The 21327-nt window shown below is 53.7% G+C and overlaps 1 protein-coding gene across 1 annotated transcript in view; it reads right to left on the bottom strand.

Annotated features, from left to right (window-relative positions):
- SLC4A5 (solute carrier family 4 member 5) overlaps positions 1-20624 on the bottom strand; it is a 34573-nt gene extending 13949 nt beyond the window's left edge. Inside the window, exons 1-14 of the mRNA XM_058859246.1 lie at positions 20535-20624; positions 19584-19775; positions 14996-15125; positions 12100-12260; positions 10985-11140; positions 8205-8300; positions 7378-7433; positions 5022-5179; positions 4851-4938; positions 4539-4693; positions 3659-3802; positions 2755-2929; positions 2067-2200; positions 1689-1960 (exon numbers count right to left, since the gene is read on the bottom strand). Coding sequence (XP_058715229.1) covers positions 1689-1960; positions 2067-2200; positions 2755-2929; positions 3659-3802; positions 4539-4693; positions 4851-4938; positions 5022-5179; positions 7378-7433; positions 8205-8300; positions 10985-11140; positions 12100-12260; positions 14996-15125; positions 19584-19775; positions 20535-20607 — 1990 coding nt within the window. The 5' untranslated portion in view covers positions 20608-20624. The remainder of the gene's footprint in view (positions 1-1688; positions 1961-2066; positions 2201-2754; positions 2930-3658; positions 3803-4538; positions 4694-4850; positions 4939-5021; positions 5180-7377; positions 7434-8204; positions 8301-10984; positions 11141-12099; positions 12261-14995; positions 15126-19583; positions 19776-20534) is intronic.
- Between the last annotated feature and the right edge of the window lie 703 nt (positions 20625-21327).

Here is a 21327-nt window from a genome sequence, read left to right as displayed (position 1 = left end):
CCGGTGGGATCGCGCTGCTCACGGCAGGAATTGAGGAAAAACGCGAAATTGAAACCAAATCGCTGCGATTGCCGTGGGGTGAGAGCCCTCCTTGGAATGGCTGATGGGTTGGGAATGCGATGGGGGGAGAGTCTTGGATGCTTCTCTTGAAGGAAGGAGATGGGCAGAACTTCACCATGACCTTCTTCCACCTTCACCTTCATCCACCATCATCTTCATCCACTGTGAGCTTCATCCACCTTCACCTTCATCCATCATCTTCATCCACCATCTTCATCCATCATCTTCATCCACCTTCACCTTCATCCCCCATCATCTTCATCCATCATCTTCATCCACCTTCACCTTCATCCCCCATCATTTTCATCCATCTTCACCTTTATCCATCATCTTCATCCATCATCTTCATCCACCTTCACCTTCATCCCCCATCATTTTCATCCATCTTCACCTTTATCCATCATCTTCATCCATCATCACCTTCATCCACCTTCACCTTCGTCCATCATCATCTTCATCCATCTTCACCTTCATCCATCATCTTCATCCACTGTGACCTTCATCCCCCATCATCTTCATCCACCGTGACGTTCATCCACTTTCACCTTCATCCACCTTCACCTTCATCCTCCATCATCTTCATCCCCCATCATCTTTATCCACCGTGAACTTCATCCACCTTCACCTTCATCCACCTTCACCTTCATCCATCATCATCTTCATCCATTTTCACCTTCATCCCCCATCATCTTCATCCACCGTGAACTTTGTCCACCTTCACCTTCATCCATCATCATCATCCACTGTGACCTTCATCCACCTTCACCTTCATCCTCCATCATCTTCATCCACCGTGACCTTCATCCACCTTCCCCTTCATCCATCATCACCTTCATCCACCTTCACCTTCACCCATCATCATCCACCTTCATCTTCCATCATCTTCATCCTCCATCATCTTCATCCACCTTCCCCTTCATCCACTGTCAGTCTCCTCTGGCTGCAGCTGGTGCTCCCCAAAATTGAGGTTTTTTGGCACGAATTCATCTCCTGGGAGAGCAGGTGGTCACTGCTGTGAGCCCAGAGCCATCTCCTCTCCCTCCCAGGAGCGTCTGAGCTCCACAATTCGGATCTGGGATCATCCAGGACGTCTCTCCAAGGGCAAAACCATGGAAGGACCATCTGCCCAGAGCCTGACGGCCTCTCCTTTTGGAAAAGGAGTGGAAAAAGAGGAGAAGAAACAGTCCATGGAGGTTTCCACCCCCGGCTGGGACATCCCAGGGTGTCCCAGGCACTGGAGAGCACAGAACCACTCCAGGCGTTTCCTGGAGGTTCAGTTTCCATCAGCAGCAGGTTGGAACCACCTGAAATGTCCCTTTTTTTGGTTTTCTTCCATATTTCTTTCTTATCCATCCAAGTGTGGCTGCTCCAGGCTGAGATCCCGACTCTCCATCCGCCGTGTCCCGGGAAACTCCGAGTCCTTCACCCAAGGAGGGGGACAAGGCTCTTCCTCCATCTCCCAAACCCACTCCGAGGAGGAGGAGGATGACGATGAGGACGAGGTCTCTCCACCCCAGGCACTGCCTCCTCCCACATCCTGGGCCAGCGATCCCGTGGGATTCATCCTCGCCAGGACCCTCCCACCCCCGGCTCCTGGACGAGCCCACCTGGCCCCGGGATGAACTCACCTGGGTCGGGGGCGACGCACTCGCACTTGTACATGGTCACGTAGTCGGGCTTGAAGTCGGAGTTGATGGGGTAGTACTTGAAGGCCCCGATCATCTTCTTGATGGCGTCGTAGATGAAGATGAAGCTGATGAGGGTGGAGAAGCCCTCCTCGGTGAAGCGCGTGATGTACTTTATAATGAAGCTGGCGTCGGTGGCCACCAGGATAAGGCACTGCAGGGCCGAGTGCAGCCCGATCCACAGGCGGAATTCCATGTAGTCGATCCCGTTGCCTCTGGAGGAGGGGACACGCGGCCCTGTGACAGCGGCCGGGGGCTGGGGGACACGTCCCAGCCCCTCAGGGATGGCCCCGCTGTCACCAGGCGTGGCCCAGCACTCACTTGCTGAAGTCGAAGAGGAGCTTCTCGAAGATGAGGATGGGGCCGGTGCTGCTGAGGATGATGAGGGGCTGGCCAGCGAAGAGGCAGAACATGGAGCCGGCCATGGCCGTGCCCAGGAAGCTCTCCATGACCCCCTGGGGATGGAGCAGAGTTAGGGGTGCCCCACGGATCCCCTGATGGAGATGGGGCTGAGGGACCTCGGGTTGGGACCGTGTCCCATTGCTCCATGGAGGGATCCCAGGGCTGCCAGTCCCACCTGGCCATGAGTGTCCACCTCCAGAAGCTTGGCATGGGACAAGTAAAATCCATCCTTTCCACCCCAGGTCCCATCTCATCCATCCCAGGTCCCACCCAGGTCCCATCCTGGGTCTCATCCCAGGTCCCATCTCAGGTCCCATCCTGGGTCCCATCTCAGGTGCCATCTCAGGTCCCATCCCATCCCATCCTGGGTCTCATTCCGGGTCCCATCCCAGATCCCATCCCAGGTCCCATCCCAGGTCCCATCCCATCCCATCCTGGGTCTCATCCCAGGTCCCATCCCAGATCCCACCAGGTCCCATCCCAGGTCCCATCTCAGATCCCATCCCAGCTCCCATCCCAGATCCCATCCCAGATCCCATCTCAGGTCCCATCCCAGCTCCCATCCCATCCCTGCTCGTCCCCAAGCCGGTGACACGCCAGGCCACACCTGGTAGTTGTCGGTGGCGTCCCCCAGCAGCCCCCCGAAGGTGATGGCGTTGGTGATGCAGCCCAGGTAGATGAAGAGGATGGCGGAGATGGACTGGATATGGAAACCTTCGTAGAAGTCGCTCGGGAACCAGGGCAGCTTCCTCTTGATATCCAGGTAGAGGCCACCACAAAACCTGCGGAGACACCGCCGAGGAGCTGGAGACTTCCACCAGAACAGAACCCTGGAATCCTGGAGTGGTTTGGATTGGGAAGGACCTTAAATCCCATCCCATTCCACCAAGGAGCTGGTGACTTCCACCAGAACAGAATCATGGAATCCTGGAGTGGTTTGGATTGGGAAGGACCTTAAATCCCATCCCATTCCATTGAGGACCTGGTGACTTCCACCAGAACAGAACCCTGGAATCCTGGAGTGGTTTGGATTGGGAAGGACCTTAAATCCCATCCCATTCCACCAAGGAGCTGGTGACTTCCACCAGAACAGAATCATGGAATCCTGGAGTGGTTTGGATTGGGAAGGACCTTAAATCCCATCCCATTCCATTGAGGACCTGGTGACTTCCACCAGAACAGAGCCCTGGAATCCTGGAGTGGTTTGGACTGGGGAGGACCTTAAATCCCATCCCATTCCATCCCACACCTCCCGCTGTCCCAGGCCCTGGACACTCCAGGGATCTCCAGGGATCCAGGGATCCAGGGATCCAGGGATCCAGCTCCTCTGGCCAGCTGGGAGATGTACAAATATTGATACATAAATATAATTTGATATATGGACACATAAATAGATCCTGGTGCTGACCAAAACCCGTTCCCACCAGGATTCCACCCCTTCCTCCCCTGTGGGAGACGCCGATGGATCCCAGCACCCTCTGGAGGTTTTTTGGGGGTGGCTCCTCGCTCACCTGCCGGTCCAGGCCAGCTCCTCCCCGATCTCGTGGACTTCGGGCATCTCCCCATCGTCGCTGCCGCCGCCGCCGCCCCCGGCGCCCGCCCCGCCGGCCGCGCCGTTCATCTGCCCCACCTCGTTCAGCGAGAACACCGACTTCCTGCGGGACACCGGCACCGCCTCAGATCCGCTCCGGCACCGCCGGATCGGCACCGCGGGATCGGCACCGCGGGATCGGGATTGGCACCGCCGGATCAGAACCGCGGGATCGGCACCACCGGATCGGGATCGGCACCACCGGATCAGAACCGCCGGATCGGGATCGGCACCGCCGGATCAGCACCGCGGGATCAGGATCGGCACCACCGGATCAGAACCGCCGGATTGGCACCGCTGGATCGGCACCACCGGATCGGCACCACTGGATTCGCACCACCGGATCGGCACCGTGGGATCAGGATCGGCACCGCGGGATCGGCACCACCGGATCGGCACCACTGGATCGGCACCACCGGATTGGCACCACCGGATTGGCACCGCTGGATCAGCACCGTGGGATCGGAACCGCTGGATCGGCACCGCCCAGCCCCGGCCCCGTGCAGCTCTGAGCCTGCGCCGAGTTTGGGTTTTGGGGTGAATTTGGACAGATCCAGTTGGGATCTGGCTTGACCCAACCCGAGGAGTCGTGGGATGAGTTGGGAGGGACCTCAAGGATCATCCAGCTCAGCTCCTGCCCTGGGCAGGGTCACCTCCCACTAAAAGTTGTTCCAGGGGAGTGAAAGCGGCTCTGGGAACAAAACCTGCTGCAAATCCGGCGTTTCTGGGACATCTGGAGGGGTTTTTTCCAGGCATGAAGCCCCCCAGGAGATGGGTCCAGCCCCGTGGCCCTCACCCACCTCTTCTCAGCCGAGGGCACTTTCTTGGGGGGCTCAATCCGAATGTTGGGGTCCCACTCGCCGGGCGGGAGGACGATGACCTCGTCCAGGAACTCATCGATGCCGGCGATCAGATCCTCCCTGTCCCGAGCTTTGTAGGCAACGTCGCTGAAGAGCTGGGGGTGGACACAGGGCAGGGTCAGCCTGGCCGTGGCCTCCACTCCCAGGGGTTTAAATCTCAATTTTTAGGGTGAGAAGGTGGAAATTGATTTATTTCTGCTGGGTTCTGAGCCGGGATGTCCCGAAGGAGGGCTGGGGGTGGCCTCTACTCACATCATCCACCATCAGAGTGGCGATGGCCCTGCCGATCTCGTTGTAGGATTTGGCTTTTCCCGCCGGGCCCAGGAGGATGAAGAGGAACCTGGGGAGGGGAAGGTGCCGCGTTTGGCCACCTCGGAGCTCCGGGGCCACCGGACCGCTCGGCCCCCGGGGCACGGCGCCCACCTGGTGGGGACGGGGACCTCCGTCACCCCGCCCAGCATCGTGGCCTGCAGCAGCCTCACGAAGGCCACGAAGGGTTTCTCCAGGAACTCCACCTCTCCCACCAGCACGTTGGAGGCCTCGGCGTCCTTGGGGATCTTCTTGATGAATTTGTTCTTCAGCTGTTGGGGAGGACAGGATGGAGGGAGGGAGCGCTCGCTGAAATTTGGCTTTTCCCCCTTTTTTCCCCACCAAAGTTGAAGCCTCTGGGTGGGAAAATCTCAAAGATTTCACCTCTGGCTGCCCCAGGATTCACAGAGGTGGGGACTGAGGAGCCACCTCTGGGAATCAGCCAGGAAAAAATCCACAAAGCCAAATTTCCTCAGAAATGAGGCTAAAACCGAGACTGGCTCTAAACTGCACCCCCAGGGCTGCGCATCCCAACCAGCAACGTTTGGTTTTGCTCAATCCTGGGTTCTCCACCAGCAAAACTCCCCGTGGAAAACCCGATTCAAAGCCCAGGGATGCCGGATCCAGCATCCAGCAACATTTCTGGAGTTTATTTTCAGCCCCTGCGTGGCACAGAACCCCCTCCAAGCAGATTTTCACCCCTCGTTCCTCCCCAGCTGGAACAAAAAAACAAAAAAAAAACGGGAGCAGCAAAACCTCATCCATGGATTTATCCCCCAGGTCTCTTCTCCCCCGCAGCTCTTTTCATTCCCAGCCTAAAAGGGTTCAATACCCAGGCGGGCAGGGAGTTATGATAATCTATATGGCAGCGTGAGGGGAGGCATGTGAGCCGGGCAGCCGCCTCTCCCCGTCCTAATCTTTTAAACCCAAATGGAAAAACTCAAAAAAAAAAAAAAAAAAAAAATTAAATAAATCATAATAATAAAACAACTCCTCTGGAATAAGAGCAGGAGTTACCAGTGGCCACTAAGCTTCGTGTAACACTTAAAAAGTCTCTTTGTAGTGGGTCTAATAGGGCGATTAAACCTAAATGCTTTGCATATTTTGGGATTAACCCTCCGAACCCCATTGCTGGAGGGGATATTTGGGGTTCCTGAGCGGGCACCGGGGTGGATTCGCTTCGGGAGGTGGCCTGGAAAGCTCTGTGGTGTCCCTGTCCCCTGGTAAACCCAGCAGGAGGTGGATTTCCAGCCATGAAATCCAAGGAAATAAAATATTATTTATTGTGTGTTGTCCTAAAGTGCTTCACCCCGGGTAAACCCAGTGAGGACATCCTGGGGGAAAAGCAGGTTATCCCATCCCATTCCCTAAAATCCCAAAGGTTATCCCGTCCCATTCCCTAAAATCCCAAAGCCAGTTGTTATCCCATCCCATTCCCTAAAATCCCAAAGGTTATCCCATCCCATTCCCTAAAATCCCAAAGGTTATCCCATCCCATTCCCTAAAATCCCAAAGGAATTGGTTATCCCATCCCATTCCCTCAAATCCCAAAGGTTATCCCATTCCCCAAAATCCCAAAGGAATTGGTTATCCCATCCCATTCCCTAAAATCCCAAAGGAAGTTGTTACCCCATTCCCTAAAATCCCAAAGCCAGTTGTTATCCCATCCCATTCCCTAAAATCCCAAAGCCAGTTGTTATCCCATCCCATTCCCTAAAATCCCAAAGGAAGTCGTTATCCCATTCCCTAAAATCCCAAAGCCAGTTGTTATCCCATCCTATTCCCTAAAATTCCAAAGGAAGTCGTTATCCCATTCCCTAAAATCCCACGGGGTCGGTGATTCTGCCTTTTGTCCACGGTGAAATCACGAAGAGAAACAAAGCAAAGCTCAAACAATGAACCAACAATTCCCAGAAAAAGGGTCTGGGATGGGAAAGGGACAAAATCCCGCTGGATCCGTCCCATCCCCAAGGCAGGACACGCTGGATCTGCTTCCCGGCTCCCTCCTGAGAACATTCCCAGGAGGAAAAGCCCCCCATGGCCTCTCAGCTGGGCTTTGCATCGAGAAACCCCCGGGAGAAACAGATCCCACCCCAAATTCCAGCCCCTCGTCTCCCAGGAGCTCCCGGGATCCACCGCCCTCTCCCAGCCGCTCCTTCGGGATTCCTGCTCTTCCAAACGCCTTTCCCGTCCTCCCTGAGGATCCCGAGGGAGTTCCTGCCCCACCCCGATGGATTTGAGCCTCCTGGCTCGTCCCTAAATCCGTGTCACCTCTGGGGCAGCGTCCCCGCGGCTCCACGGGGATCCACACAGACATTAATTCCCCTAATTAGGAATTTGTGCGGATATCGACGGCGCCGAGGAGCCCAACAACCCCGGAGCCCAGCAGGAATCGCTTCGGGATGCTCCTCCCTGCAGGATCTCGGGATTTTGGGATTTTGGGATTTTGGGATTTGGGGATTTTGGGTACCTGGTCAGTGCTCGGCGTGTCCGAGATGTCGTTCATGCTCCGGCTCTGGGCGTGACCTGGAGGAGGGAAGGGAGGGAAGGTGAGGAGAAGCCACCCCTGGAGCCGGGAGAATAAAACATCGTTTGTGGCATTTTGGGAATGCTGAAACGCCGGGAATTAGGGAAAACTCCTTCTCTGAAAGGGTGGAGGGGCTGGCATGGAGCCCCCATCCCTGGAAGGGTCCGGAAACCGTCCGGATGTGGCACTTGGGGCACTTGGAAAAAAACAGTTTGGTTTCCCAGGGAATTTGGTTTCCAGGGAGTTTGGTTCCCAGGGAGTTTGGTTTTCCAGGGAATTTGGTTTTCCAGGGAATTTGGTTTTCCAGAGAATTTGGTTTCCAGGGAGTTTGGTTCCCAGGGAGTTTGGTTTCCCAGGGAATTTGGTTTTCCAGAGAATTTGGTTCCCAGGGAATTTGGTTTCCAGGGAATTTGGTTTCCCAGGGAATTTGGTTTCCAGAGAGTTTGGTTTCCAGGGAGTTTGGTTTCCAGGGAATTTGGTTGTCTGGGGGATTTGGTTTTCCAGGGAATTTGGTTCCCAGGGAATGTTTTTCCAGGGAGTTTGGTTTCCCAGGGAGTTTGGTTCCCAGGGAATGTGTTTTCCCAGGGAATGTGTTTTTCCAGGGAATGTGTTTTCCCAGGGAATGTGTTTTTCCAGGGAATGTGTTTTTCCAGGGAATGTGTTTTTCCAGGGAATTTGGTTCCCCGGGAATGTGTTTTTCCAGGGAATGTGTTTTCCCAGGGAATGTGTTTTCCAGGGATGTTCCGGGGCGGTTGGTGTCCCCCACTCACGCAGGCGGCCGTAGCTGGCGCTCTGCCGCATCCGCAGGTCCTCGGTGGAGCGGTGGAAGGCGGCGCCGGCGGCCGGGCCCCGCACGGGGCTGCGGGCTGGGGGAGAGAGAGAGAGAGAGAGAGAGGGAATGTGAGACCTGGAGAGGGATCCCAGTGGGAATGTCGGGGGAAGATCCCAGTGGGAATGTCGGGGAAAGATCCCAGTGGGAATATCGGGGCAGGATCCATTGGGAATATCGGGGCAGGATCCATTGGGAATGTCGGGGCAGGATCCATTGGGAATGTCAGAGCAGGATCCTGTGGAGAACATCAGGGGCTGGATCCCATTGGGAATGTCAGAGTAGGATCCATTGGGAATGTTGGGGCAGGATCCATAGGGAATATCGGATCAGGATCCACTGGGAATGTTGGTGCAGGATCCACTGGGAATGTCAAGGCAGGATCCATTGGGAATATTGGATCAGGATCCACTGGGAATATCGGATCAGGATCCATTGGGAATGTCAGATCAGGATCCATTGGGAATATCGGATCAGGATCCACTGGGAATATCGGATCAGGATCCATTGGGAATATCGGATCAGGATCCATTGGGAATGTCAGATCAGGATCCACTGGGAATGTCAGAGCAGGATCCATTGGGAATGTCAGGGCAGGATCCTGTGGAGAACACCAGGGCCAGGCAGGAGAATTCCGGAGCCGCTGTGGCCGGGAGCAGCCGGAGCGCGGCAAATCCGGGGCTCCACCGAGTGACCTCGCGCTCAACCCGGGCGAACAATCGGGAACAGAACCAAATCCCCTTTTGTAAGGGCTGGGAAAAGGCGGGATCAGCCGGGAGCAGACGGATTTGTCTGTGCTGGCCGCGCCAGGAAACCCCCGCGCCGAGCCGCGGCCATGCGCCGTGCTGGCGTGATGTCATCGCGCCGTGACATCATCGCACGGCGACGCTGTCATCGCACACAGTCATTGTCCCCACTGTGATGTCATCACATGGTGCCATTGTCCCCACTGTGATGTCATCACACGGTGTCATTGTCCCCACTGTGATGTCATCACACAGAGCCATTGTCCACACTGTGATGTCATCACACAGAGCCATTGTCCCCACTGTGATGTCATCACACAGTGCCATTGTCCCCACTGTGATGTCATCATACAGAGCCATTGTCCCCATTGTGATGTCATCACACGGTGCCATTGTCCCCACTATGATGTCATCACACAGTGCCATTGTCCCCACTATGATGTCATCACACAGTGACATCTTCACACAATGTCATTGTCCCCACTGTGACGTCATCACACGGCGCCATTGTCCCCACTGTGATGTCATCACACACTGACATCCTCATACAATGACATTGTCCCCACAGTGACATCATCACACAGTGACACTGTCGTCACATGGTGCCATTGTCCCCACTGTGATGTCATCACATGGTGTCATTGTCCCCACAGTGACATCATCACACAGCTCCAATGTCATTGCACAGCGCCACTGTCCCAACAGTGATGTCACCACAGCGATGTCATCACATGGCGTCGTTGTCCCTACTGTGACATCATCACAATGATGTCATCACACAGTGACGTCATCACAGTGACGTCATCACAGAAAGACATTCTCCCTCACCCATCACACGATGATCTTGTCCCTCACAGTGACATCATCACCCAGTGATGTCACCACACATGGACAGTGCCATCACACTGCCACCTGATCCCTCACAGTGACGTCACCACCCTATGATGTCACCACACATGGACAGTGCCATCACACTGCCACCTGATCCCTCACAGTGACATCATCACCCAATGATGTCACCACACGTGGACAGTGCCACCACACCACGATGTGATCCCTCACAGTGACGTCATCACACAGTGATGTCACCACACGTGGACAGTGCCATCACACTGCGATGTGATCCCTCACACAACAATGTCACCACCCAACGATGTCATCACACAATGATGTCACCACACGTGGACAGTGCCATCACACCACGATGTGATCCCTCACACAACGATGTCATCACCCAACGCTGTCACCACACAATGATGTCACCACCCAACGATGTCACCACCAACGATGTCACCACCCAACGATGTCACCACACAATGATGTCACCACCAACGATGTCACCACCCAACATTGTCATCACACAACAATGTCACCACCCAATGATGTCACCACACAACGATGTCACCACCAACGATGTCATCACCCAACGCTGTCACCACCAACGCTGTCACCACCAACGATGTTACCACCAACACTGTCACCACCCAACGATGTCACCACCCAACGCTGTCACCCAACGGTGACGTTGTCCCTCCCTTCACTCCTCCCCTCACACGGCGCTCTCCATGTCCCAAACACCTCCTTGTCCCCCCCTCACCCCTAAACCCCCCAGGGCGCAATTTTGGGGTCCTTCCCCACAACAAACTCGGGGGTGTCCCAAACCCCCCGTTCCTCCTTCCCCTCTCCTGAGCTTTCCCTCCCCTCTCCCGAGGTTTCCCTCCCCTCTCCCGAGGTTTCCCTCCCCTCTCCCGAGGTTCCTCTCCCCTCTCCCGAGGTTCCCCTCCCCTCTCCCGAGGTTTCCCTCCCCTCTCCCGAGGTTCCTCCTTCCCCTCTCCCGAGGTTCCTCCTTCCCCTCTCCCGAGGTTCCTCTCCCCTCTCCCGAGGTTCCTCCTTCCCCTCTCCCGAGCTTTCCCTCCCCTCTCCCGAGGTTTCCCTCCCCTCTCCCGAGGTTTCCCCGCCGGATCCCGGCACTGACCGGTGTTGGAGGACACGGATTTGCCGATGTCGGCCAGGGAGCGGTGGATGGGTTTCTTGGTCTGGTGGCGGTGCTTGCGCAGGAGGACGTAGCTGAGCTTCTCCCGCAGCTCCGGCTTCAGCAGCCCGTCCTCGATCTGCTTCTCGATGACATCGTCTGCAACACGCGGCCGTGGGGACACTGGGGTGACCTCCCAAAAACCCCAAAAACCCCTCAAAAACCCAAAACCCCCCAAAAACCCCCAAAAAACCCCCAAAAAACTCCCAAAAACAACCCCCAAAATCTGCTCCTTGAGCAGCCCGTCCTCGATCTGCTCCTTGATGACATCGTCTGCAACACGTGGCCGTGGGGACACTGAGGTGACCTCCCAAAAACCCCAAAAACCAAAAAAAAACCCCAAAACCCCAAAAAAACCCCCAAAAACCCCAAAAACAACCCCCAAACCCCCCAAAATCTGCTCCTTGAGCAGCCCGTCCTCGATCTGCTTCTCGATGACATCGTCTGCAACACGCGGCCGTGGGGACACTGAGGTGACCTCCCAAAAACCCCAAAAACCCCAAAAACCCCCCAAAAACCCCCAAAAAACTCCCAAAAACAACCCCCAAAATCTGCTCCTTGAGCAGCCCGTCCTCGATCTGCTTCTCGATGACATCGTCTGCAACACGCGGCCGTGGGGACACTGGGGTGACCTCCCAAAAACCCCCAAAAAACCCCAAAACCCCAAAAACCCCCCAAAAACCCAAAATCCCCAAAAAAACCCCAAAAAACCCCAAAAAAACCCCAAAAACAACCCCCAAAATCTGCTCCTTGAGCAGCCCGTCCTCGATCTGCTCCTCAATGACATCACTTTCAAGCCCCCAGCCACGGCGACCCAGGGGTGACCCCCAACACCTCCCCAAAACCCCAAAAACCCCAAAAACCCCCAAAATCCTCTCCTTCATCAGTGACCCCCCCCAAAACCTCAACCCAACCATTTCTGGCAGCAGCTGATGGCTCCCAACTCCCCCCTTTGCTCATTCCCAGAGAAATCCGGGCTAGGGAGCGAAACAAAACGAGTTTCAATCCAATTCCCAGCGTTTTGGGACACGGAGGGGGAAATCCTCCGGGGGTTTTACCGATGATTTGGGGCAGGGAGTATCCGTCCAGGTCCAGGAGCACCGTTCCCGTCTGGAGACACGTCCGCAGCTCGAAGAGGCTGTGCAGGGACAAGGTGGACACGTGGGGTTTGCTCCACCTCTCGCCGCCTTCCTCCACCTTCTCCTCGAACTTGATCCACCTGGAAGGAGAGCGGGATGGACACGAAATGTGGGGGGGAATGGATTTTCCTGGGATTGATCCAAAATCTTGGATGATCTCATGAAGTTCTTGCTTGTCCAGGGTGGGGAGGAGGAATCTGGGGGAGTTGTTTCTCCTCCAGGATTGTGGAGTGGAGGAAATCCATGGATTTCCTCGTCCTCAAATTGGTCCTGTGGGATTTGGGAATTGTGGAGTGGAGGAGGAAATCCATGGATTTCCCCATCCTCAGATTGGTCCTGTGGGATTTGGGAATTGTGGAGTGGAGGAAATCCGTGGATTTCCTCTTCCTCAAATTGGTCCTGTGGGATTTGGGAATTGTGGAGGAAATCTGTGGATTTCCCCATCCTCAGATTGGTCCTGTGGGATTTGGGAATTGTGGAGGGGAGGAGGAAATCCATGGATTTCAAATTGGTCCTGTGGGATTTGGGAATTGTGGAGGAAATCCATGGATTTCCCCATCCTCAGATTGCTCCTGTGGGATTTGGGAATTGTGGAGTGGAGGAGATCCATGGATTTCCTCTTCCTCAAATTGGTCCTGTGGGATTTGGGAATTGTGGAGGAAATCTGTGGATTTCCCCATCCTCAGATTGGTCTTGTGGGATTTGGGAATTGTGGAGTGGAGGAAATCCATGGATTTCCTCATCCTTGAATTGGTCCTGTGGGATTTGGGAATTGTGGAGGAAATCCATGGATTTCCCCATCCTCAAATTGGTCCTGTGGGATTTGGGAATTGTGGAGGGGAGGAGGAAATCCATGGATTTCCCCATCCTTGAATTGGTCCTGTGGGATTTGGGAATTGTGGAGTGGAGGAAATCCATGGATTTCCTCATCCTCAAATTGGTCCTGTGGGATTTGGGAATTGTGGAGGAAATCCGTGGATTTCCCCATCCTCAAATTGGTCCTGTGGGATTTGGGAATTGTGGAGGGGAGGAGGAAATCCATGGATTTCCCTGTCCTTGAATTGGTCCTGTGGGATTTGGGAATTGTGGAGGGGAGGAGATCCGTGGATTTCCTCGTCCTCAGATTGGTCCTGTGGGATTTGGGAATTGTGGAGGAAATCCGTGGATTTCCTCGTCCTCAGATTGGTCCTGTGGGATTTGGGAATTGTGGAGTGGAGGAAAACCTCCCAGTCCCAGCAGGAAACCCGACCCCGAGGGTTTCTCCCTCCTCGAATCGTTCCTGAGAGGTTTGGGGGGTTTGAGCATTCCCAGTGTCCCAATTCCTCAGGAATTCTCAGGCTCCACCTCGGAATTCAGCCCTTCCTTGATTTTACAGCTTCCAGAGAAACTTCCGGAATGGGGTGGGCGATTCCTCCCAAATCCCTGGGACTCCTGGAAGGGCAGCTCTTGGTTTTTTTTGGGGGGGGGATAAAAAAATCTGCTTTTCTTCCATGGATTTTCTTTCCTGGAGTTTAACCTGAGCCATCTGAGCGGGATCCGGGCTCCTGCTGCCCCAGCTGGGAGCACAGAGGAGGAGAAGGGATTTTGGGAACAGCTGAAGGCCCCGGAATTCCGAGTGGGAAACATGGGGGAAAGACCAGGATGGGATCAGCCGCTGCAAACACAAAACCTCAGCTGTCCCCACTAAAAAAAACTCCCAAAAAATCATCCAGGAATGCTCCAACAAAACCCCAAAGCACAAAGCTTGGCCCTGGACCCATCCCACATTCCCGGATTCCTCCGGAGAATTCTTCCCTCCAACCCTTCACCTTTCCCGGGGATGGAATTCAAGCTTCCCGCGGCGGCTCCCAAATCCGATTTTGCTGCTTTTCCTCTCCTCTCTGCCCCGTTTTCCCCGGGAATTTGGGTTATTTGGGAGCAAGGCTCCATTCCAGGGCATCCCAGGGTTCTGTCGCCGAGGTTACGGCGAATTTCCACCTCCCTGCTGCTCCCAGCATCCCGAATTCCCATTTTTTATCCCCCCTGAGGATGAGGAGTCCCAGCCTGGCTGGAGAACAAAAATTGGGACTCGGGAAACCTCCGTGATCCTGTAAAAATTCCCGTTTTTCCCCATTTAATGGATCCAGCCTGAGGATGAGGAGGCTCAACCCGGCCGGAGAGCGGGAACTGGGACTTGAAAAATCAGGAGGAATTTGGGAATCTCCACCTCCAGCTCCACCTCCTGATCCCATTTCCACATGGGGATATTTTGGGATGGGATTTCTTCTCCCAACTGGCGCATTCCCAGATCCCAATGCTCATTCCCTGATCCCATTTCCACATGGGGATATTTTGGGATGGGGATTTCTTTTCCCCAGGCTCATTCCCTGATCCCATTTCTGTTTGGGATATTTTGGGATGGGATTTTTTTCCTCCTGGCGCATTCCCTGATCCCAGTGCTCATTCCCTGATCCCATTTCCGTTGGGGATATTTTGGGATGGGATTTTTTTCCCCCCAGGCTCATTCCCAGCTCCCAATGCTCATTCCCTGATCCCGTTTCCACATGGGGATATTTTAGGATGGGATTTTTGGGATGGGATTTCTGTTTCCCCCTGGCACATTCCCAGCTCCCAATGCTCATTCCCTGATCCCGTTTCCATCCCAATGGTCATTCCCTGATCCCGTTTCCACACGGGGATATTTTGGGATGGGATTTTTGGGATGGGATTTCTGTTTCCCCCTGGCACATTCCCAGATCCCAATGCTCATTCCCAGATCCCATTCCCAGCTCCCAATGCTCATTCCCAGATCCCATTCCCAGATCCCAATGCTCACCTGGCAGACTCCTTCCACTCCATCTCGTCGCCGTCGTGCTGCAGCGTGTCCATCTCCGTGAAAAGCGTGGGATTGGGGGGCTCATCATCCTCCCCCAGGATGTACCGGAGCCGTTCGGCGGCCGGGGACACTGCCAGGGGGAAAAGGAGCTCGAATTCCATGGAAAACTCGGTGATCCCGCTCCATTCCCACAGGGAAAGGCCCTGGGGGCGGCTCAGGATCACAAAAAAAAGGGATAAAAAAGGAGGAAAACGTTTAATGGGTTAACTCCAAACGATCCCATCCGGAATTCCCTGTGGGAAGAGATGAGGGATGCTGGGGAAAGGAGGGGGATGAAATCCCAGGAACTGATTCCCAGCAAATTTTGGGGTTGGATCCTTCCTTCCTCACCCTCATTTTGGGTTCCTGGGGCTGTGTCACCCCCGAAACCCCAAAATCCGAAGGAAATCTTGCGCAGGGAAAGCTTCTTTTGTCTTCTTTTCCTTATCCTCCCAGATTTTAGGGAATAAATCCCACTTCCAGCTCCCAACTTGTGCTTCCCTCCCTCCTCGGGGCGTTCAACCAACCCCTTTGGTGAGGCTCGGCCAAAATTCCTGGGATTTGTTCACCTGGAGAACCCTTTCAGCACCCAGCTCTCCCTGCTCCGGGGTTTTTTTAATTCCTGGGAATTCGATCCAGCACGGAAAATCCCGGGAAGCAGCAGGTGTTTGTTGGGGAAGGGGAAAAGCGACGGGGAAGAGGCGAAACGCCCCAAAATCACCCCAAAATCACCCCAAAATCAGCCCCTGCTCCTTGTGGGGGGGGGGATCCAGAACTCCCTGAGCCGGAATTCAGGATGGGAAAACTCTGGGATTTCAACCTCTGTGGATTCCCAGGGAATATCGAGGGAATTCCATGGGAAACAGGACAGGGATGATCAGGAATTATTTTGGAAATGAAATTTCCTCTACCCGAGGTGCCCCTTCCCATCCCAAACCCGACCCAGCAACAAAATCCGGGATCCTTTTCCCAACCCCAAATTCCCGCTCTGGCTTTGGGGAGAGGGAAAAAAAATGGGATAAAATTTGGGAATGGGGGAATGGGGCGGATGAGCCTGGTTTAAGGTCCAGCATCATCCAAGAGCTCCTGTGGATTTTCCAGTTTTTCCCTGGATTTTCCTGCCTCAGACGAGTCCCCACCTCCCCAAAAACCGGGAGAGCGGGATGCAGATCCCGTGGGATTCAACGCTCCTTCCCCTGCTCAAAAAAACCCCAGGTTTGGGACGGAAACCCCCGGATTTGGGATAGAAATTCCCAGATTTGGGAGAGAAACTCCCAGATTTGGGATAGAAACCCCCAGATTTGGGATAGAAACCTCCAGGTTTGGGATAGAAACCCCCAGGTTTGGGTTGGGATAGAAACTCCCAGATTTGGGACAGAAACTCCCAGATTTGGGATAGAAACTCCCAGATTTGGGATAAAAACTCCCAGGTTTGGGACAGAAACTCCCAGATTTGGGACAGAAACTCCCAGATTTGGGACAGAAACTCCCAGATTTGGGATAGAAACTCCCAGATTTGGGACAGAAACTCCCAGATTTGGGGCAGAAACTCCCAGATTTGGGACAGAAACTCCCAGATTTGGGGCAGAAACTCCCAGATTTGGGGCAGAAACTCCCAGATTTGGGACAGAAACTCCCAGATTTGGGACAGAAACCCCCAGATTTGGGATAGAAACCCCCAGATTTGGGATAGAAACTCCCAGATTTGGGACAGAAACCCCCAGATTTGGGATAGAAACTCCCAGATTTGGGACAGAAACCCCCAGATTTGGGATAGAAACTCCCAGATTTGGGACAGAAACTCCCAGATTTGGGACAGAAACCTCCAGGTTTGGGACAGAAACTCCCAGATTTGGGACAGAAACTCCCAGATTTGGGACAGAAACTCCCAGGTTTGGGATATTTCTGAGCCTTCCAAAAATCGACTTTTTCTGCCCAGGAGCAGCGGGAGCCGGGAGCTCCCCCGTTTATTTTTGGGATCAGCTTTGGATCTCGGAGAATTCATCTGGAATTCCCCAAATTGCTTTTCCCAGGGAAAAATAGGAATAAAAAAACCCCATGGAGCTTTTTTTCCCCCCTCCCACCACGGGGGGAAAATAAAACCAACCCCAACCCCAACCCCAACCCTACCTGGAGTTGTTTCCATTTCTTCCCCCATTTCTCCCCGGTTTAACCCCAAACCTTCTCCGAGCGATCCCAAAAAAAACTCCAAAGCCCCGGAGTTCCTTTATCCTTTATCCTTTATCCACTGCGGCTCGCTAAACTCCGGCGGCTTAGGGAAGCAGATTACCGGGAATAAAAAAAAAAAAACCTTTCCCTCTCCTCGGGCTCCCATGACGGGAAGTTACCAAATCGCTTGGAAAAAGCAGCGGGAAAAGCGGGAGAGGAAAAAATTCCCAAGATTTGGGGTGGTTTCCCCTTGCGGGAATTTTCTTTCCTGTACGTGGAGAAGCCGCTCCGAAATTAAAGTTTTGGTTTTTAAAGGGGGGGGGGGGGAAAAAAAAGGGCTGGAATGAGGGAGATTTCCTGGGATTTTGGGGGGTTGGAGGGGGTTTGGGGTTTTTTTGGGGTTTTTTTTTTTCCTTTGTAAAGTGAATTTTTCTGTCCGAGCCCCCAGAGCAGCTCGGGGTTATCTTAGGGTGGAGTTTGGGAAGGAGGGAAAAGGAAGGAAAAGGAAGGAAAAGAGGGGAAAAGGAGGGGAAAGGAGGGAAAAGGAGGGAAAAGGAGGGAAAATCTGGGAAAATTTGGGAAAATTTGGGAAAAGGAGGGGAAATTTGGGAAAGGAGGGGAAAGGAGGGGAAATAGGGGGAAAAAAAGGAAAATAGGGGAAAAGGAGGGAAAAGAGGGGAAAAGGAGGGAAAAGAAGGGAAAAGGAGAAAAAATAGGGGAAAAGGAAGGAAAATTTGGAAAAAAAATAGGGAAAAAAAGGGAAAATAGGGGAAAAGGAGGGGAAAGAGGGGAAAAGGAGGGAAAATAAGGGAAAAGGAGGGGAAATTGGGGGAAAGGAGGGAAAAAGGAGGGGAAAAGAGGAAAAAGGAGGGAAAATTTGGGAAAAGGAGGGGAAAAGGAAGGGAAAGGAGGGAAAATTTGGGAAAAGGAGGGGAAAAGGAGGGGAAAGGAGGGGAAATTTGGGAAAAGGAGGGGGAAGGAGGGGAAAGGAGGAGCCACCAGCGAATAAAAATCCTCTTCCCATGAAAAAAAAAACCTGGAAAACTTCAGGGCCCCGCTTCAGGGCCTGAAGCCGAATGCAAATTTCCAGCGGGAGGGGGCTGGAAAAAATCCCAGCCCATGGAAGGGCTCGGCAGCCGCTTTTTTTCCCGTGCGAAATGTTAATCTTCCCTAAGGAGATTTCCCTGGAGCGGCAAAACCCGTCGGGAACAAGGTGTGATTCCCGAAAGTTGTCTGGAACCCCAGTCCTGGCAGGAAAACCCCGTCCCAATCCCATTCCAATGGGATAAATCTGTTGGGAACACGGTGTGATGTCCAAAAGTTTTCGGGAATCGCAATTCCGGTCAGGAAAACTCCTCCAAACCCGCCCCAATCCCATTCCAATGGGATAAACCCACTGGAATCGCAATTCCAGCCAGGAAAACTCCTCCAAACCCGCCCCAATCCCATTCCAATGGGATAAACTTGCTGGGAACACAGGAATCCCAATTCCAGCCAGGAAAACTCCTCCAAACCCTCCCCAATCCCATTCCAATGGGATAAACCTGCTGGAATCCCAATTCCAGCCAGGAGAACTCCTCCAAACCCGCCCCAATCCCATTCCAAAGGGATAAACCTGTTTGGAGCAAGGTGTGATGTCCAGAAGTTTTCGGGAATCGCAATTCCAGCCAGAAAAACTCCTCCAAACTCACCCCAATCCCATTCCAATGGGATAAACTTGCTGGGAACACGGTGTGATGTTTGTTTGGAATCGCAATTCCAGCCAGGAAAACTCCTCCAAACCCGCCCCAATCCCATTCCAATGGGATAAACCCGCTGGAATCCCAATTCCAGCCAGGAAAACTCCTCCAAACCCACCCCAATCCCATTCCAAAGGGATAAACCCGCTGGAATCCCAATTCTGACCAGGAAAACTCCTCCAAACCCGCCCCAATCCCATTCCAGAGGGATAAACTTGCTGGGAACACGGTGTGATGTTTGTTTGGAATCCCAATTCCAGCCAGGAAAACTCCTCCAAACCCGCCCCAATCCCATTCCAGAGGGATAAACCCACTGGAATCCCAATTCCAGCCAGGAAAACTCCTCCAAATCCACCCCAATCCCATTCCAATGGGATAAACTTGCTGGGAACACAGGAATCCCAATTCCAGCCAGGAAAACTCCTCCAAACCCACCTCAATCCCATTCCAATGGGATAAACCCCTGGAATCTCAATTCCAGCCAGGAAAAATGATTTTCCCAACCATTTCAATGGTTCCAAGCCTCCAAACCGGGAAAAATAAACCCGGGAATGAGCGGCAGAAGCGGCTCCCAACCGAGCTGCTCCAATCCCTCATCCCAGGATGCTCGGAAGCCCTTCCCGGTTTTTTTGGGAACTCACTGGTCCTGCTGGCGTTGTCGTTGCCGCTCTCGGGCCAGCCCTGGCCGCCGTCGTCGGTGTCCGAGGGCTCGCGGTGGCCGAAGTGCCGCTCGCTCTCGCTCCGCTCCCGGCTGGAGCCCGGCGACCTCCGGCGGCGCCGCTTCCGGCGGTACCCGCGCGGCACCGGCACGCCGATGTAGATGGAGTGGAAATCTGGGGGAGATCCATAAAAAAATTCCCTTTCCAGGGAGAAAACGATGCCCATGGGGCGGTGATTGGGATAAAAAGTTCGTTTTCCTGGGGGGGAAAAAATTCCTGGTGGGAACGATGTGGGCGGGGTGAGAATTGCAGGGGAAAATTTGTTTTCCTGGTGGGAATGATCCGGATGGAGCCACAACTGGAATAAAAAAATTCAATTTTCCAGGTGGGAAACTTCCAGGTAAATAAGGCAGGGAGGAGTTTTCCACCCGGATTTCACCCGGGAATTTTCACCTTCCTCATCCTCAGATCTCCTCCAGGATATTCCTGGAATTTCACTCAGCCTCCTCATCCTCAAATCTCCTCCGGGATATTCCTGGAATTTCACTCACCCTCCTCATCCTCAAATCTCCAGGACATTCCTGGCATTTCACCCGGGAATTTTCACCTTCCTCATCCTCAAATCTCCTCTGGGACATTCCCGGGATTTCACTCACCTTCCTCATCCTTGAATCTTCTCCAGGATTTCACTCACCCTCCTCATCCTCAGATCTCCTCCAGACATTCCCGGGATTTCACTCACCTTCCTCATCCTCAAATCTCCTCTGGGATTTCACTCACCTTCCTCATCCTCCAATCTCCAGGACATTCCTGGGATTTCACCCGGGAATTTTCACCTTCCTCATCCTCAGATCTCCTCCAGGACATTCCCAGGATTTCACTCACCTTCATCATCCTCAGATCTCCTCCAGACATTCCCGGGATTTCACTCACCTTCCTCATCCTCGAATCTCCTCCGGGATCCACCGAGGCCGCGCTCGCTCATCCCATCCTCATCCTCCAGCATGGTCCCGCTGATCGGGGGGAGCTGGGGAAGGATCGGGAACGGGGCTTGAGTGGGATTTGGGATTTGATGGGATTTGGGATTTGATGGAGTTTGGAATTTGGGATTTTATGGGATTTGGGATTTGGGATTTTATGGAGTTTGGGATTTGGGATTTGATGGGGTTTGGGATTTGGGATTTTATGGAGTTTGGGATTTGGGATTTGATGGGGTTTGGGATTTGGGATTTTATAGAGTTTGGGATTTGGGATTTTATGGGGTTTGGGATTTGATGGGATTTGGGATTTGGGATTTGATGGGATTTGGGATTTGATGGGATTTGGGATTTTTATGGGATTCGGAAGGGGAAGAACCTCTCTGCCGGGAGCTGCCTGAGATGGAATCCTTCTCCCGGGAATATCCCAGCGGGATTCCTGGTGGGAGCTTCCCTGGGATCATCCTGGCTCAGCCCTTTGCCACCCCTGCTCTCCCATCCCCACATTCCCAAAAATTCCAGCCGGATTTTCCCAGGATTCCATCCCCGGCCTCCAATTCCCGATGCTCAGAGGATCCCTGAGGCGTAGAACATTCCAGAGATTTCCCAGCACAATTCCCAACACGAATTTCCCGGAATTCCAGAGCCCCCCATTACTCTGGGATAACCCCACTCATCCCAAAATTTTCCAAATTTTCCTCTCCCCGTCTCCAATCCCACATTTCCCTGGAACTTCCCGGAATTCCAGA

This window comes from Poecile atricapillus, chromosome 29, assembly GCF_030490865.1.
Source record: "Poecile atricapillus isolate bPoeAtr1 chromosome 29, bPoeAtr1.hap1, whole genome shotgun sequence".
NCBI lineage: Eukaryota > Metazoa > Chordata > Aves > Passeriformes > Paridae > Poecile > Poecile atricapillus.
Note: the sequence above shows the minus strand (reverse complement) of the source record. Positions and strands in the feature narration are given on the sequence as shown.